This window comes from Pseudopipra pipra, chromosome 1 (genome assembly GCF_036250125.1).
Source record: "Pseudopipra pipra isolate bDixPip1 chromosome 1, bDixPip1.hap1, whole genome shotgun sequence".
Taxonomy (NCBI): Eukaryota; Metazoa; Chordata; class Aves; order Passeriformes; family Pipridae; genus Pseudopipra; species Pseudopipra pipra.
This window is the reverse complement of record NC_087549.1, coordinates 121506945-121524405: the sequence shown is the minus strand read 5'-3', so window position 1 is coordinate 121524405 and position 17461 is coordinate 121506945. Positions and strand designations below refer to the sequence as shown.

Sequence of the window (17461 nt, the reverse complement as noted above, 5' to 3'; positions counted from 1 at the left end):
ACCTTGTTTACTTCCCCCACCCTCTGCGAGTTAGGTATAACTCTGCTTCAGAAACAGCCTCTGAAATCTCTCATTTGTCGCTCACAACATTAGATTAGATCCCCGCGTCTGTAAACGCACATTTCATTTGAATTAATTTTTTCCAATCGGGGAAACAGAGAACGGGCGCAGATTTCAAAGTTTCGGTCACTGCAATATTCTCAAACGCTTTAAAAATAATCCTCTAGGAAGGATTAATTGTTTTGGTGCTTGGTTTATTTTTTTTTTTCTTGTGAACTTTGGACTACCTCTCTTTGACTCTGAGCTTTTCCGGGAAGTAAAATGTAGTGATAAAACGGTGCTCATAAGTTATAAGCGACCTGGGAGCACTACATGATTATGGCTTGTGTACTAAGCAGTATCTTGATGTGATTCATACTAGAGAAGATTTTGTTGGTTTGGAATCTGTTCTCACCATAATTTATCCACGATTATAATGGAGCGTGCTGTGCCAAGTTATTACTTAGTATGACAACGCATAAACACTTTTTAATTTCAATGTAATTTTACTGCCCAAGGAAAAAAATTAATCATAATAAGTTTAGCAATGCCATTGTAGACAAACATTTGATAGGAAGGCTGTTGTTAGAAAGCAGGGAGTGGCTGTTAGCCTTTATCCCTTGAAAGACTTAAATTTTTGAAGCAGTGCGGGGGAAAAACTAGCTCAGTGCATTCCTTCCGGATCCTAAATTTCGATATAAAGAGAATGCCTTTGATTTAAGGAAATGTAAATAAAACGCAGAGAAAGTAGTTCTGTTACAGAGTACTACTCTGTACTGTAAAAATGCAGCGATTTGTTTAGTTGTCTGGCATAAACTTAAAAAATACAGCGTTCATACTTCAGCTCACATTTTATGCTTCCTTTCCTCCTACATTTATTTTCCTTTCAATCACTTTTTTCTTCCATCTCTTTTGGCAACTGCCATCCGAAAATATTCCACAACTCCCCACTAAGCCTCATTCTCAAGACGAGGAAGCCAACAAAAGCTAAGCGGAAAAATAGTAAAACGATTCGAGGAAACAAAATAGAAGGCGAGGGTAAGTTAGGAATGACTTTGAGAGACCCGTCAAGTTTGCAGAGCATCATCCTTCTCACATCTGTGTAATATAATCACAACGGGTCTCACAGACCCGAAATTGCTGGGGACACAAGCAGGGCTTTTTATTTGTATGAAAGACAGCTGTTGAAGAATTTCATCCGCCGGTAAATAATTTACAAACGAGATTTTTACGGCGCTGCAGGTTCCCCGCACGGCTGTGTCTCACATAAGCGGGGTGGCCAAGGGCATTGGAAAATCCATCGGTCGTCCCCAGTGCTCTGAGGGTGAAGCTCTTCGGGTGATCTCCTACCGGGCTAAGCCGGGGAGACCCTCTTCCGTCATGACTGAACCCTTCAATTCCCCCTTTCTCCCAATATTTCATTTCATACCATCCCTTCGGGAGATCAGGATACCCTGTTTGCAGGATCAGAGCTTCACCAGAGAAAGGTGAAGGTTTGGGGCAAGAGAAAGAGGAGCTGGCAGCTCCGTGCTAGGGCTCCATCCGTCTCTATCAGATAATACGAAATGTCTCAGTATTTTGAGAATAATAAATGCACGGTATGTCCTTGGTGCAGATCAAGATCTACTTTTGCCACGAGTGCACCGAGCGTGGCCAGGCGGTAAATGCCACCCTTAATGGAGCCCGCTTGGAGGGACAAGTGGGGAAAAAAACCTGCGGCAAAAGGGGAGAAAAATCACCCTCAAACCCACCAGCCTTTGTTAAAACCAAGCCAGCAGTTCCAAGCACAGTTATGCTCCCATAAAGTCGACATTTTAGGAGCTTTCGGGGAGGTGGCCGGGCGCTTGATGGCGGAGGGCGGGCGGGCGCTGTTTCGCGGGGTCACAGCGCCACCTGCCGCCCAGCGGCCGCCACCGCCGCGCCGCCGCCGCCGCCGCCGCCCCGGCCCGGCGGAGCCAGCGCCTCTGCCCGCCAGCCCACGGCAAGATATATGTCCACCTCCCAGCCTGGATTTAAGCAGGGGAAGGCCAATAAAAGGTTGTTATTTCCGCTCTCCCGCTTTATCTAAAACAGCCAGACAAAACAAATGAAAAGGCTTTTGTAGAAAATCTTAATTGTGGCTGGACAGTTGTAAACTCATTAAGAGCCGAATTCCAGACAGTTTGCAGACCCGTCATTTATTACACACTCTTAATGCTGATTCTTTGAAGTTGCCTCTGTCTGCAACAACAGAGGGCGTCCCAGCATCCCCAAATACTGGCTCGGGGATCAATTAGAGGGGTTTTTGTGTGTGTGCGCACCAGAACGAGCTCCTTTTTGCTAATTAGAACTCATCAAATCTTATGTCGGGTTTCTTTCTTTTTTTCTTTTTTCTTTCTTTTTTTTTTTTCCCAAGGTAAAGACGAAAGATTTTTTTTCATCCCGCAGTTCTGCACATCTGTAAACTTCTTACCGGCTCCCTAAGTTTTGTCTTTAGCCCTGCAGCGTTTTACACCCCATAAACGGTTACAGCAGTCATTTTCTTTTATTGCACTGTAGTATGGCTCTGAATTTTCCTAACAACAACTTCTGCCAAGACCATAAGCATGTTCCGTCTTATTTTGCTTTAAATACATACATATATATAAGGGTACCTCCGTAAAACAAGAAGGATTTTATTGTTATTCGGCATATTTGCAAACAAGGGTCAGTGTGGTGCAGAGCTGTGCTGCGATTCGTGTTATGGAGGATATCTACTCTGAACAGTAAGATGTCCGCCCAAAACATCGGGAAATTTCAGCAAGCTCACAGACTACGCTATTTTCTTTTGTTGCTGAGCTTGGTTTGGCTTGGGGCGGCGGGGGAGGGGTAGATGAAATGAGGAGGGGGTGTATGGAAGTCTTCGACTCAGAAGAAAGCAGCTTTCTGTTTTTAAAAATAAATCCTATTTTGTCTTCTCTGCTCTAGACTGTTGCCAGCCCACCTATTTCCTTCGGCTAAATCAGCGAGTAAAATTGACACCATAAATTCTACCATAATTGTCAGTAAAATTTTATCTGTATCTATATCTATCTATAAATACATATATAATCTGAGGAGCTACTGCAATGCAACGGGTTGCTTTTATTTGCCACGGGGCATTTAAAAGGGTAAAAAAAAATCCCAAAAGTGAAGGCAAGGGAAGGAAAAAAGTGAGTGACGTTTGAAATAACATATTTTGCATGGGAAATTGTCTCTAGAAGGGAATATAAAATTAACGCCCTTGTAAGGCGATCTTTCTCACGGTTTGTGGAAGCACATTTAGTGTTGGACATTTTCTGGTGGAGGCTAATTAACCGTCTCTGCTTAAATGTCGCTGTCTGAGCTGATTTACATTATGGTCCGCACTAAAGAACGTCTCGGACATTTTGGTTTGGTCCTAATTCCACCGCTCCGCCGGCGAATTTACTAAATCGGCGTTAGATGAGGACCGTGCCCCGCAGCCATCCAAAAGCACCAGCTTACCAAAATCACATCCGGGAGGGAGGAAGAAATGCCTCCCCTCAGAGAAGCTATGGCATTTAGGACCTGAATCTGCCCGTTTAGAACGAAAATAAGCCCCATTTTCCATCACCTGGGGGCTGCGTTTATAGAACCGTAGGTTTGCCTTGGCTCAGAAATAATACCACTCCTCGCCTCCGCAGCTGCCCTAACCCTGCCATGTCTGCTGGAAGACCCCCTCCTTAATAATGTTAAAACATCACAAAATATAAAAGAATCAATATATTTTATTTGGCAAAAAGTTAAATATCATTTCAACACAACGATTTGGTCAGTAGGCCATGAGGTAACTATTTCAAAATAGACAGTGTACGTTCTTCATCAACATAAATTCCCAGACTTATTTTTTTAATTGATACAAATTTACAATAACCAAATGTAGTTTTTTATAATGTATAATTTATTATCAATAAAATTAACCTTCATTACAATAACCATCAAATAATTCGATTAAAATTCAAACGTAAACCATAGGTAGTTACCCTTTTCACATATATGTATAGCTCCGAAATCTGCTAACTGCTCACTGGTGCAAAAACAATATTTAAGCTAGTCTGTTTACTTACTTTTTTAATATATAGATTATATATACAACCGACAAAGACAGTACTATATATATATCAACTGTGCATACTAAAATGACTTGTTTCATATTTTGAGAACCGTAATTCCCAGACATTCCGGACGAACTTTTTTTCTACTTTTTTTTTTTTTTTTTTTTTTTTTGCGTTGGGATATATATAATATATATATTTTACAATCAAAGGTTAACTGTCTAATTATACAGAAAAGACTTAATACACTACAGAGCTATACTCTATGCAATGTTTATAATAAACAACCTGAGTTCAAATTGAATTCTAGCTTACACCATTACATCCGGTACAGCACCCAAGCACATAAATTGAGTCACAAACATAATTACCACAATAAAACACAGTGTTCAAGTATTACAGCAGAGATCTCTCTGCCGCGCAAAGAGCGAATAAAATTAACTACGTAGGCTAAACTATACAGTCCGTAAATAGTTGTGCATTATGAAAAGGTAGTTTTTTTCTTTTTTTTCTTTCAATAAATGAAGAAACAGGTAGATTTATACAAGCCAGTTAAACAGCCTTTTCGTGCTAATGCCCCCTTTTTCTTTCCTATTAGAAAATTAGAAGTCTTACTGTACCTCTCCTGGCACTCTGGCCTCTGTGACAATCACTGTACAATCATAATCAGAATTTGCCAAGGGAAAAAAAATGAGGCCTGGACCCAGACGCATTGCATGGCAGGGCTCGAGGGGAGGATTTCTCTTTTTCGTTTGTTTGTTTGTTTGTTTTGGTTTTAACTTTTTCTTTTTTTTTTCTTTTATTTTATGCATTTTTAATTTAACTCGTGAGGTTCCATCATTCGTCCTTTGCTCGATCTTTGTTGATTTTCTTCATTTTCATCCTCCTGTTCTGAAACCAGATTTTCACTTGTCTCTCAGTTAAATTGAGGAGTCTGGCAACCTCATATCTACGGTCCCTAGTGAGATACATATTGAACAGAAACTCCTTCTCCAATTCCAGCGTCTGATGCTTGGTGTAAGGGCATCGCTTTTTCCTGGTGGACCTTGCGTGGAGCCAGTTTGCAGCTGGATTATCTACAACGAAAACAAGAGAAGTTCAGGCTGAGGGGGGAGGGGGGCTGAGGGAGGGGTCTGGGAAGGCAATCCACGCAGAAACTGCCGATTAAGTGTCCCGGTGTTCGTGTTTAGGACGTGGCTCTCCTTTCCCGAGGCACAGAGGATCGTGAGGCACAATGGACTCCAAAATACAGACACATGGAGAGGTCACACGCAACCACACGCGGCAAAGCCCCGTTGCCCCCGCCTTCCCTCGCCTTTTTTATTGTTTCTGGAATACAATTTTAGAATACTTTCTTCTCCCCCCTCTCTCCCTCTCTCTCCCCCTCTGTGCTAGATCCCTACCTCCTTCCTGGCCTCCCCACCCCCTTTAAACTGCCAGCACGGGGAGTGACCAGCCAGACTAATATGTCATCGAAATTGTTTCACTTTTTTATTTCTACCTTCTCCCGTGTCATCCCTGGCAAGACCCCGGAAGCTGGAGAGTCAGTCTACAACTGGCATAATTAAACCCTCGCCCTCTTAGGACCCTTATTCGCACGGCGTTAATCGCGATAGTAATCCCGAGGCGCTCTGCCACCAGTTTCGCAGCCCTGGGAGCATCCAGCCTGGGGGTTTCCACAGAGGAGTCGAAAGGGGGAGGGGGGAAATCAAGTCAACGGCGGGGGGTTTCTGCTCTCACACCATCAATAGCCGCCCCGGCCTGAGAGCCGCCTCAAAAAAGATCAGATTCACATTCAATGCTTTCTAGGCACACTGTCCCCGGCGTCTGCCCACGCCTGGGAGCGCGGCGAGGCAGGGTGATGTGAGCACGTCCCGAGGAGTTTGCTGGGGTGGCTGGAGCAGGGGTGGGCGACTATTGCATTTCTCTCTCTTTTTTTTTTTTTTTTTTTTTTTTTAATGTTTGTTCAAGTTGCAGTTGTAGAGTGAGTTTTTGTTTTCCTTTCAGCCTGGAAAGCCAGAGCCGTCCTAGATCCCGTTCGAGCCTGAGAAAGGCAGCGCTGGCTTTTGCAGATGGCAGGCTCGGGCGAGCTGGCGCAGCGGCGGCGGCAGCAGCGGCCGGTGCTCGGCCACGTAATTAGCCCCAGCGCCTCGATACCTCCCCGCGGCCAGCGCAGCGCCCTGAAGTCCATTACCCTCGCAGTCCCACTTACTTGGATCGATCTGCGGTTTCTCTCCGTTTGCCTCACTTTCTCCATTGCTTTCAGAGAATGCGCCTTCGTGGCTTTGCTTATCCCTATCAACTGGAGGAGAACCACAAGCATAATCAGAGAGAGACAAAGTGTGAGTGTCAAACGTGGTACAGTCAGCCCTCCTGGCCGCCAGCGGTTCAGGTTTAATGCCGTAATGCCTGCTGGTAGGTAACCCGGGGAAAGACAAGGAGCCCGGCACAGGCTCAAGCCACGAACGCATGTACCTGCCGTCGGGCGGTGCCACGGGCGCCTGGTGGTGCGCGTAGGGGTGGTAGACGGCGGGGGCGCCGGCGGGGTGCGCGGGGCTCCAGGGGGGGCCGAAGACGGGCGCCTTGGGCTGGAAGCTGCAGGGGGCCAGCTCGGGGTGCTCGGCCAGCGCCGCCGGCCGCGGCGGCGGCCCCAGCGGGGCGGGGGCGTAGCGGGGCGCCGCCAGCTCGTCCCCCTCCGGCACCAGGAAGGAGTCCACGTAGTAATTGCTGAGGGTCCCGGGAGCCGACATGGCGGGCGGGCGGGCGCGGCGGACCCGCCGCGGTTCGGGGCTGCGGGTTTCACGTAACAACTTGGTGCTGGCGGGGAAGTAGAGTCAGTAATAAGTTGGGGGCAGCGCGGGCGCCCATTGGCTGCGCCGGTCACGTGGCGAGGGAGCAGAACAATAAAGTATAAATCAGTCCGCGGGCTATTAATGGGTCAGTGTTTTCCAGCCATAATTTTTATAGCGAGGCCATATGTTTTTATGCAAAGGGATATTTGAGTTATACGGTGGGGTTTGTTTTAATTGCGGCCAACTGAGATTAAAAGATCAGATTCCGTATTACAGCCCCCCTTCTCTCCTTCTCTCTCTCTTTCCCCTCTCTCTCTTTATTTTTTCGTTTAAGCGGACTATTTTATATCATAATTAATCATCCCATCAGTGGGTCGTGTTCCCCGCGAAAAAAAAATCCCACCACCCTTGTGATCGGAGACCTTCACATAAAATGATACAATAACTGAAGCAATAAAAAAAGCAAAATAACAGTTGCGGTATACTGTATTTAAATATACATTTATTATATTTCATAAGGAGTTATTGTTTCGGGAGCCACGGGGTTGTTATTAAGTCAGTAACTATGAGCGCGCTCATTTGCATCGCTGTGTTTCTCAGCAGTAAAAATTTACGAGTGCTTGGAAAGGTTAAATTATACTATTGTGTTTAGTTTGGGAACCCACTGTAAATAATACCGTTCCGTTCGGCTCAGAGCTGGCAGCGGAAAGTCAAATTCAACGTATCCCCTTTCCGAAACCGCGGCGCAGAGCCGGCCCTCCCCGCCCGGCCGGAGGAGGACAGGGGCAGGCGCTGGCTCGTTACTTAGGCTGGCCCGCACCAAACTGCACTTCACCACCCCACCCCGCAGGGCATGGCGCGGCAGTGACCGAAACACCCTCCTCGTCCTCCCCGCCGCACCTGCCCGACCCTGCCCTTGGACCGGGGACCCCTCGCCAGGCCGGGGAAAGGAGCCGGGGCTGGGCGGCTCGGCTGCGGTCGGAGCGGAGCCGCCGTCGGGACCGGGAGGGAAGGAGCGCGGGCAGAGCCGGGAGGCGATATTTATCACGACGATTAATTCTTCAACTATGCAGGGAAGCAGCGGGGGGAAAGGGGAGAAAAAGCCCCGTCTCCCCGCTGCCGAAAGGCACCCTGCTTCTCCGGGCGGCTATCAAAGGGGCGTTCGCAGTCGGCCGTCCCGCATTCTGGTGAATCAAATTTATGTGCAAATATAGTTATTTATTTGCTGGCACCTCCTATGACTGCAAGACACACGCTAGCGGCATCGGAAGCCAAGCGGAGGGTTACAATCCTCCGCAGAAGGAGGGGAGGGTGCGCGGGGGAAAAGTAAGAGGCGGCCAGATCCAAGTCCAGTGTTAGGAATTAAAGTCGTGGCTGAGCGCTTGGCAAACGTGCCTGCGACTCCTTGGTTTCTCTCTGGCGGACAATCACGCTGTTTATCCCCGTGGCTGGTGAAGGAGCGCGGTCACCAGGATGCAGGGGGCACAAAAAATCTCCACGAGAGGCTCAATTTACTCAAAAAATCTTTTATTGAAAATAGCGCCCAGCAAATGGTAGGGACGACTGAGTAATAATTAAAATCGCGTGTAAAGACTGTGCATGCGAAAGTGTGGTTCTAATTAGTTTTACATCGCTATGTGGGCTGTCTCCCTCCCTCTCTCTCTCTCTCTCTCTCCTCTCTTCTCTTTCTTTTTCTTTTTATGTCTTCTCAACAGTTTAATCCGAAATTGTACAGAGGTCCTATTTTAACAATGCTCTCTTCCCCATTCAGAATTACAAAGGTCCATAATGAAACTATTATCCCCCATTAGAGTTCAAAAATTACGGAGCAGTTGCGGGACCTCAATAAACAAGGGGCCCGTTATTTTCTAACAATTTTAAAAATGCAAATAAAGCTCTCTGACTCTTTTTTTTTTTTCCCGCTATTATATAGACCCTCCGTAATAGAAAAAAATAATTGTATTTCTTTCCTGGAAAGACGGAACTCCACGTCATTCGTATTTATTATTAAGAGTCAGCTGTGGTGAAATGTGATTGTAGAACTTCCTTTTTCCATTCAGAAAAAATAATCTTAGCTGCAGGAGTCCTGGATGTTTATACTCGAATTTGGGTTCTCAACTTCAGCAGCGGGTTTCATTTTTTTGGTTCCTCACCAAAACTAATAGCAAATGAATAACAATAACAGTAGCGTTTAAAAGAACGTGTCTGCATTTTTATTTCCCTGTAAAATTCTGTATTTGTTCACTGCCAGCATCCAAGAGGAAGGACAGGGTGTACAGAAAGCAAGAGGCAAAATCTGGCAAATAATTAGACATTTTTCACGCGGTAACGATGCTGATAAAAACGCTGGGATATTCTCCTCTTTTTTTGTGCGGTTTTAGATCCATTTACAACCAAAGTACAGTTTTCACGCGAGTTACAAAGACGAGTGGGCTTCGTACAGTTTGTGTTGCAAATGCCTTAAGGTTTTGGTGCCTTATACCTTCGGAGGCAAAAGACTCCAAGCAGGGCAGAAACAGGCGTTCATGTAAAATTGCTATATGAAACCGGAATTCCCAGGAACGAAGCACTGATGGAGCCATCGTGTCTGAATAAAAATACTCCTCCATACCGACATAACCGAATTAGCAGAGTTCCCATTCCTCTAGCTCTGACCCCCGGCTGCAACAGGAAGGATCCCATCGGTTTTCAAGCGAGAGACATCTGCAAACTCTGCTTCATTAGCTACGCACCAAGGAGGCGCGGAGTATACTCGGGCGCGGGGCAAAAATCCGCGGGCGTTGGCGACCTCTCCTGAACGGGAAGTTCAGGATCGCTTTTCCCCAGGGTTTCCTGCCACTGCAGAGCTCTCTGAACCAGTGGTGCTATGAATGCACGGAGGGGTTTTGGCACAGTGAAGAGAAAAAATTATTCAGAATTTAGGGGAAGCAGTCCAAAGTCAAGATGAGGCGATTCAATTGGGAATCAAAAGGGCAGAGGCAACAAACGCCATACAGGCGCGCACAGTCATAGGCACTGTAAATACACTCCCCGAATGTACACAGCCCCAGCAGATAGCCCGTCAGACTCACAGTGTATGCAGAGACAGACACAAGCACTTAAATTTGGCTGCAATGCAGAGCTCTGCTCCTGCCCCGGCCGGGGACATCTGCTTCTCTAGGGATCGGTCTAGCTAAAATCCGCTATCCAAACTCTTTTGAGCCCCTGCAGCCCAACCTGGACTTTCCAAAAAGTTTATAGGTTTTACCATTGTTATTTTTTTAAGGAAAAAATAATCACGACTCCTAAAATCTTAAATAGAAATAAATGCCCAAGGAGTGAGTTCTCGGTCCTTTCTCGCACCCTCCTTTCCGCCACGGAGGGTGCCCGGCTCCGCGGGTGCGCCGGCGCTGGCTGCCGGCGGAGGGCTCGGCGGGAGCCCGCCCATGGCCCGCGGTTGCGCTGCGGACACAAAAGGCGGTGGTGGCGGCGGCGGCAGCGGGCCCGGAGAGGTCGCTGTTGCCCGTTCCGCCTCCGCGGAGAGACCGCGCCGCAATCGTGATCGTAACCGAGGCCTTGCGGGCCGCGGGGCAGCCGGCGCCCCCGGGCAGCCCCGGCGGAGCGGGCCCGACGGGCGGCTGCACAGAGCCGGCGGAGCCCTGCGACAGACTCCGGCAGGCACCAGCCACCCCACCGCGGGGGACGAGAGCCGCCGGTGGGGCCAGCACCTCCGCCGCCAGTGGGTCCACCCGACCGCGGGCGCTGTGCTCCGGGCCCTTGTTTTTGATGACGCGTGGAGCGGGGCCGGCAGATTTGAACTCTCCCCACCCCCTCCCCCAGGCACGGATCTCTTGTTTTTTAATAAATCCAGGCTGAAAAATAAAAGCGTCTCCCCACCTCCCCCGACCCCCCGAGCTCGACCCACGCCGAGCGGAATGCAAAACGCACCTGACCTTGAATGCAGCCAACGAGATACATTAAAAACCCGCAAGCAGGCAGGGACTCGCTTAGGAGCTAGCTAACCTTGAAGAACTTGTCAAGCTTCCCCCCTCGGCTGCCGTGTTTATCTGAGGAATCAAAGGAGGCTCCGCTGAAGATGGGAAACAATGGCATTGGGACTTGACGCCTACAGTTCACTTCAGCGCTAAGATTTCTTCGGGCAGAATGGACCCTCGCACCAAGCATACCTGGTGATGATATCAACTGAAGTAATTAAGGCAGTTTCGTGCTGTAGAGAGAAAGGTGGAGCCCCAACAACATGAAACTACCTAAACCACAGAGCAGTTCTCAGGCGCTAATTATTACTTTCCCCATTGCCGTGGTCCTTAACGCAAGGATCCCGCTACGAAAATAAAACCAGAAACGTGACTAAAACATCCCTCTCTCCCTCCCGCCCACCCCGCCGGCGCCCCTCCGCGCCCCCCGGCCAGCCTCGGGTGGGTTAATGAAAACAAGAATAAAATATAATAACAACCACCCACACAAGCGCGCGCGGGCAGCTTTCGCCTTTCCATGCAGATGCAACCGGGGAGAAAAAAAAAAAAAAAAAGCCCGTGCACGACAATGTTACATCATGAAAAGCTAACGGCTCCCAAGAAGCCCGGGTTCAAAGTCTGTCCCCCCCCTCCTCCCGGCATACATATACCCTTGCAAGGAAGCATTAGCTGTCGCTTTTCTTCCAGCCTTCCTTTTGCCTTCCCATTGTGCAAGACTTTGTGCAAGCTAAACATGCATCAAGGAAGGGAGGATGCAAAAAAAAAAAAAAAAAAAAAAAAAAAAAAAAAAAAAAAGGCAGCTGGGTGAAATAAGTTCTTCCACATGCAGCCAGGTAGGGAATAGCCTTGTTTGGAGGGGCCCACTGGCAGGGAGACAAGACCTGGGTCCCCCCTCCCCATGAGCTCACCTTTACGATTTCTTCTCAGCCCTGAGATAAAGCTAGCATTTTGTCAGCCTCTTCTGGAGTTAAAGATCTCCGCACACTTGTAGGTGTTCGATTAAAAAAAAAAAATCGTTTCCCTTCCCTCAAGAAATAGCAATTTGCTTCCTCAGTCTATGCAGCTCCTCAGTCAACTGAAACCACTCGTTCAAGACAGCAACAATCCAGATATACTAGCAAGTCATAAAACTGAACAAAAGCCGACAAACCTTAGAGCACCATCGCTATATGGCCCAGACAAATTACGACCGTCTAGGTAATATTTAAATAGATTCCTAAAGTAATTGCAGGGGGTTTAGGCAACTATTCCTGTTGTAAAAGTTCTCGAAGACATAAAGTAGAACCTGAGGATAAACAGTCACAAAAAGAGGTAAAATTAAAAGGATTCATTCCACGTTTTTTTATTCTTCTATGAGAACATAAACATCGTCTTTTTCACGCACAGCAGCATTACAATATTAATTTATTCCGATTTAAGGTAAGAACTAGATATAGCTAGAACTAACATTTATAATAACAATATAATGCATTTGCTTAAAACAGTATCGGCATTTTAATAATAATAGACATTTATCCATATCTGTATTTATAGCTTTTCCCCTTCTTTCTTTTTTTCTATTTTTAAATTTTTTTTCACCCATATGTTTGACCCTTTAATGCATATAACTTCACAGTATAAAGGAAGAGACGTTCTCCCTTGCAATCTCAGACTCTGGCTCAGAAAGTCCATCTCATGTTCAGGATATGTACTTTTCAGTGAAATTAGTGAGGAAAAAAGTGACTATTTCTTTCTCAAGGGGGAATTTCTGTGTGCTTGTCATGCGTTACCAATGGTAACATTATATATAGACACAAAAAAAAAAACTAATTCCACATATTTAAGCAAAACTACATTAAGTAAATATCTACAACCAGCAAGAGAAATTCAGAGGTAAGAGTAATAATTTAGTCCATGAGCAAAACGAACTCTTTTATACCTTTAAAGAGAAGAGACTTCATTTTCCTGGCCAATTTTAAAGCTGTAATAATGACTTTTAAGGTAAAGCAAAAAAAAAAAAATTCTCTTAACACCCGTTCCCATGAAACCCTTTTAAAGCATGCCTGCATTTCATTATTTTAAGTCCTGCTTTTCGAAGAAAAAAGGGGGAGGGGGAGAAAAGGAAAGGAGAGGAGGGAACCCAGTATATAGAAATATGGCAAGGCTTAAATTCTTCATTGTGCAGCTACATATAGTCCAAGTTACAGCACTTATATTTTAAAAGAATGTACCTTTAACCAAGATTGTTTAGTTTTCAAAGAGACATATACAGGAAAACCTATTTGCAGCTTCTGAAATCGTATTTCTATGTTTCAAAGCTTAGAGGAACAAACCGGCCCGGAAGAAGGCTGAAGGAAGAGGGGAGGTTCACGCACGGCATTTTGTTCTTTAGTGTGGCTTTAGTCTACCCACCCCCTCACCCCCCAAAGTAGCTCTTAAGAGGTTAAGGACGTATTGAGAGTGTCTAAAATCGTTAATCCATACAGGTGCGGATGACTACAGCCTAGGAAAATGATACTGGCTCTTTAAACCATAAAGACGTGTTTATGGATTCATCAAGAGAAATTAAAGTTGGCTGTGAGCTCCCGAATCCTATTCTCTCTGTTCATTTTCTTCAGTTTCATTCTGCGATTCTGAAACCAGATTTTAACTTGTCTGTCTGTGAGGTGGACTGTGCGGCTGATCTCTAGGCGACGCTCACGAGTCAGGTACATATTGAATAGAAACTCCTTTTCCAGCTCGAGAGTTTGATGCTTGGTATAGGGGCATCGTTTCTTTCTGCCACTTTTTGCCGTGAGCCAGTTTGCTGCATTTTCTCCTTTTGAATTGCCTAGTTTTGAGAAAGTAAAAAATGGACGTTACTATCGAGTCAGAGGCAAGGAGCTATGGGGGAGAGGGTGGAAGGAGCGAGCATCCATGTGGGCTCGCTCTGCCAGCTGCGGAGAGTTGGAATGTGGGGTATCCTTGTGGGAACCAAGAGCTTCGAAGTGGTTTCCCAAAGGCGCTGGATCTACCTTGGTAAAAACTGACACTGTTCAAAAACCTCCTCTCCTGGCGTGTAGTTCAACTCCGACACCCCAAAACAGGCTTCTATTCTCTCCCTGTTAGCCGCTCAGAGCCCACTGTTACCGGGGGCAGCTTGGTGGACGACCTGTAGGCTGATTTCCAACTCCACCCCTGCCACCTGCCTCCAAAAAACCAAAGCCTGTGGATGCGAACTTTTTAAGTGTGCTATGGAGGTGGAAAACAAGGTGAGCTGGGGAGCCGAAGCCTCCCTGCCTTTCGGCCCTGCCTTTCCAGAATGCTTCACCGCGGCCCTCTCTTTTCCTTAGCATTTCAGAGAAGAAAAAAATACAATAATAATAATAATAAAAACATCAAACATCAAAGATGTTCCCCACTGGCTGGGAAAGAGGTAACACCAATCCCTTGGTGGCTCAGAGTTAGTGGTTTGGGGTTGGCTCTCTAGTAGTTTTTCTCTTTCTTTCATTTTTTTTTTTAAATATTATTTTCCAACAGTGCGCTTGAAAGGAATAACAGGGCGTCTGAAATGCGAATGGAGAGAAGCTCCTGAAAAGTCTGCCGCCCGGGGAAGGGGAATTATTTTTTGCCATGGGGACCCGAAAGGGAAATAAATGAGGAAATGTATAAATAACAGCTCTGTTATCTAGTATAGACGCTGAAGGATATTCGCGGTTGCATTCATCAGTCTAATTTGATAGCAGCTCATAGATGGCACATTTCAGCGCGGCTGTTATTTCGAAAAGCATTCTGGATCGTAAAATATAACTTACCGTGTTAATAGGTTTATTTATTGGCACTGCCTATTGCTTATTTTGGATGCTTCACAAACATCTCTGTTATCTGGTAGGCACCTTCACAACACAGGGGAAAAAGTGATCTTGTTATTTTATATGTTTAACCAGCATGCAGGCTAAAGTTGCCCATTGCGGAGGCTCTAAGGATTTTAAACTACAGGACGGACATTAATTTTTACGGCAACCCCATGCCCGAATATTACAAAGTTCAGGAGGTCAGTCTGAGCAGCGCTTCTTGGCAGCCCCGCGGGGCAGCTGGGATCCTCCTTTCGCATCGCGATGCCACTATGATCCTCAACAGTTTTTTTTTTTCCTTTCTTTTTTCTTGCTTTTTAAATCATCACTACCGCCATTACCATCATCATTCGCTTACCTACGGGCTCTTTCTCGGGAGAAGCTTTGCTGCTCTCTGACGGAGCTGGAGAGAGCTCCTCTGCGGTGGAAGATGAAGCCTGAGTCTCGTCCTCCCTATGGGAGACGCACGCCAAGGGGCTGGGGGAGCGTTCCTCGTCCTCTTTCCTCCCCGCGTCTGGGACAGGAGGCAAAGATGGAGGTGTCTGGAAGCGGCCGGGGGGCTGCGGAGGGAAGGGGGCAGCCCCGGCCGGCCCCGCGCCGTAGTTCTTGGAAGTGCCATAAGCCTGGGAGAGGCGGAAGTAGCCCGGGACGGGAACCCCGCCGCCGCTGCTGGCCGGGCTGACCTCGGCACTCAGCCTGGGGAAGGGAGCGAGGTCTGTGGCGCCCGAGCCCTTGGGGCATTTCTCTGAGTCATAGAGGCAGTAGGAGCTCTCCTCCTTAATGCTTGGAGCGAAGGAGCACGCGGTGGCCTGCTGGCTCTCCGGCTCTTCCATGCGACAGGACCGGGGGGGGTCTAGCCACACTTCCATCCCTGACACGTAGGAGTGCGAGCTGGGGACCATGCTTTGAGAAGTACCTTCATTGCGTTTGCTCAGAACGGGGAAAAGTCCGCAGCTTTGCAGCCCGTAGGACAGATCGGACGCCTGTGGCAGGTAGATACCACTGTTGGGATAGTAGCCGCCTCCGCCTCCGCCTCCGCCTCCTGCTCCTGCCGCTTCCCCTCTGCCCGAGCTGATCAGGGAGTCTACCAAAAAAGAGTTTGCAGCCGGGCTCTCGGAGCATGACATTGTTGTGGAATAATTTGGCGAAGGGAGCAGATAGCCCTTTCTGGCTGACATTTCTTGTGCAAAACATGCTGAATATGATGAGAGATACCCCCGCGCCACGGCAGGCTGCTGCAGCCAATGGAAGCCCGGGCCTCCCCAGCAACCCCTCCCCGTCTGGTTTCGTATGCACAGAGCTGCTCTCAGGTCGACCTCTGAATTTGGAAGATAGATGTATATTAATGTGTAATATGGATTTCCATACGCACAGGCGCGCGCGCTTCGACCACATGGGCGAGCGTCTGCGCCCAGGCGGGAGCCGCGCTCCCGGGAAGGGGAAGGAGCGGGCTGTGCTGGTACTGGCTCCAAGTTTTGCTCCCCTCTTATCACACTCACCGCTATAAAATAGCCCGGCGGTCCTGATGTTTATTATACCTAGGCTGAAGCGGTGTCCAGATGAAGCTTTTACTATCGCTCCTCTTTCCCCGCGGTTGGGCTTTCCTGCAACAACGCCTGCTCACCTCCCTGCACAGCCTATGTGTCTCACGAAATTAATAAAACCGCGGCTCGCCCGGTGTTTTATGCCCAGGCTCTGCTCATTTTATTTGATTGTCTCGTTTTTTTAAGAAATAAAAGACGTGTTATTGTTTATCACGGATCATTGGAAACCGTAAAGGGGCCTGGTGCCTCCCGCGTTAAACTCCCGAGGAAGGGGGCTGCTTCCAGCCTAAAATCACCGCCACGACGCCAGGCTGGGCTTAATTTTCCTGGAGATAAAATGCTCGCTGCTGCGCTGAGGAATCTCTTAGGGAGCAATGCCACTCTGGGAGGATTGATTGTGCGGTTGCAGCTCCTAATGCTTTAGTTAACGCTTGATTCTTCCCGGCGTCTGATTACCATTTAAAATGTAAAGCCAGACATATGTCACAGAAAGAATCCAGACGCGAGCAGTTCAAATGGATCTTCGCAGGATGCTGCGCACCGTGTTTATTGATGTGTTTATATTTGGGCGATCATTTTTATATCTCCCCTCCCTCCCCCTGCATTTGGGTCTTTTCACTTTTCGCCTCTTCAAAAGCACCGTCTCCTTTAAGTAACGTACTAAATAATAGAAGTAAGAGTAACTAGATAAATTCCCAGATACTAGACAGCCTTGTCCAGTCAATATGCAATTGTGGCGGAGGTAGCAGACGGATAGCAGACAGGCAGGGACGCAGACAGAGAGACAGATAGATTTCTTAATGAAATGCTTAATGATTGCTTGCTTTCACTTCCATCATCTCTCGCTTGTGCCATTTTGAAGTCGCCTCACTGCCTGGCCCGCGGAACTAAGGGCACTTTAGTTCAAGGGGAGCCTGAGGCTGCCCAGTTCTCGCTGCCCATCCCTGAGGAGCATGGCTCGCTCCTCTCTTCCACACGCCGCCGGGAGAAGCAGCCATCGGCCGGTTTCCGCTTCCAGCAGGGCGGGCGGGTGAGAGCGGCTGCCGGCCGGGCGACATCACGGCCCGGGCCGAGAGCTGCTGCCTGGCACACGTCTACCATGCCCGGGAGGGCGTTGGTGGCGGTGGTGGGGCCGCTGTCCGCCGGGCGGCGTGGTGTCGAGGCGGGCGCGGCTCCCCGCATCCCCGGGCGCCTACCCTCGGCCTTCAAAACCCCCCGGGGAGCACT

General features: G+C 47.9%; 2 protein-coding genes across 2 annotated transcripts; both read right to left on the bottom strand.

Moving 5' to 3' along the window:
- Positions 1–3767: 3767 nt before the first annotated feature.
- Positions 3768–6943, bottom strand: HOXA9 (homeobox A9). The gene is made up of 2 exons (XM_064674335.1): positions 6325–6943; positions 3768–5188 (listed from the first exon to the last, which is right to left on the bottom strand). The coding sequence occupies exons 1-2, from the start codon at positions 6860–6862 to the stop codon at positions 4950–4952; spliced, it is 777 nt and encodes a 258-aa protein (XP_064530405.1). The 5' UTR covers positions 6863–6943; the 3' UTR covers positions 3768–4949.
- A 5252-nt stretch (positions 6944–12195) lies between these two features.
- Positions 12196–15958, bottom strand: HOXA10 (homeobox A10). Its single transcript, XM_064674313.1, has 2 exons — positions 15049–15958; positions 12196–13687 (listed from the first exon to the last, which is right to left on the bottom strand). Exons 1-2 carry the CDS (start codon positions 15866–15868, stop codon positions 13413–13415), a joined length of 1095 nt encoding a protein of 364 aa, XP_064530383.1. The 5' UTR covers positions 15869–15958; the 3' UTR covers positions 12196–13412.
- Between the last annotated feature and the right edge of the window lie 1503 nt (positions 15959–17461).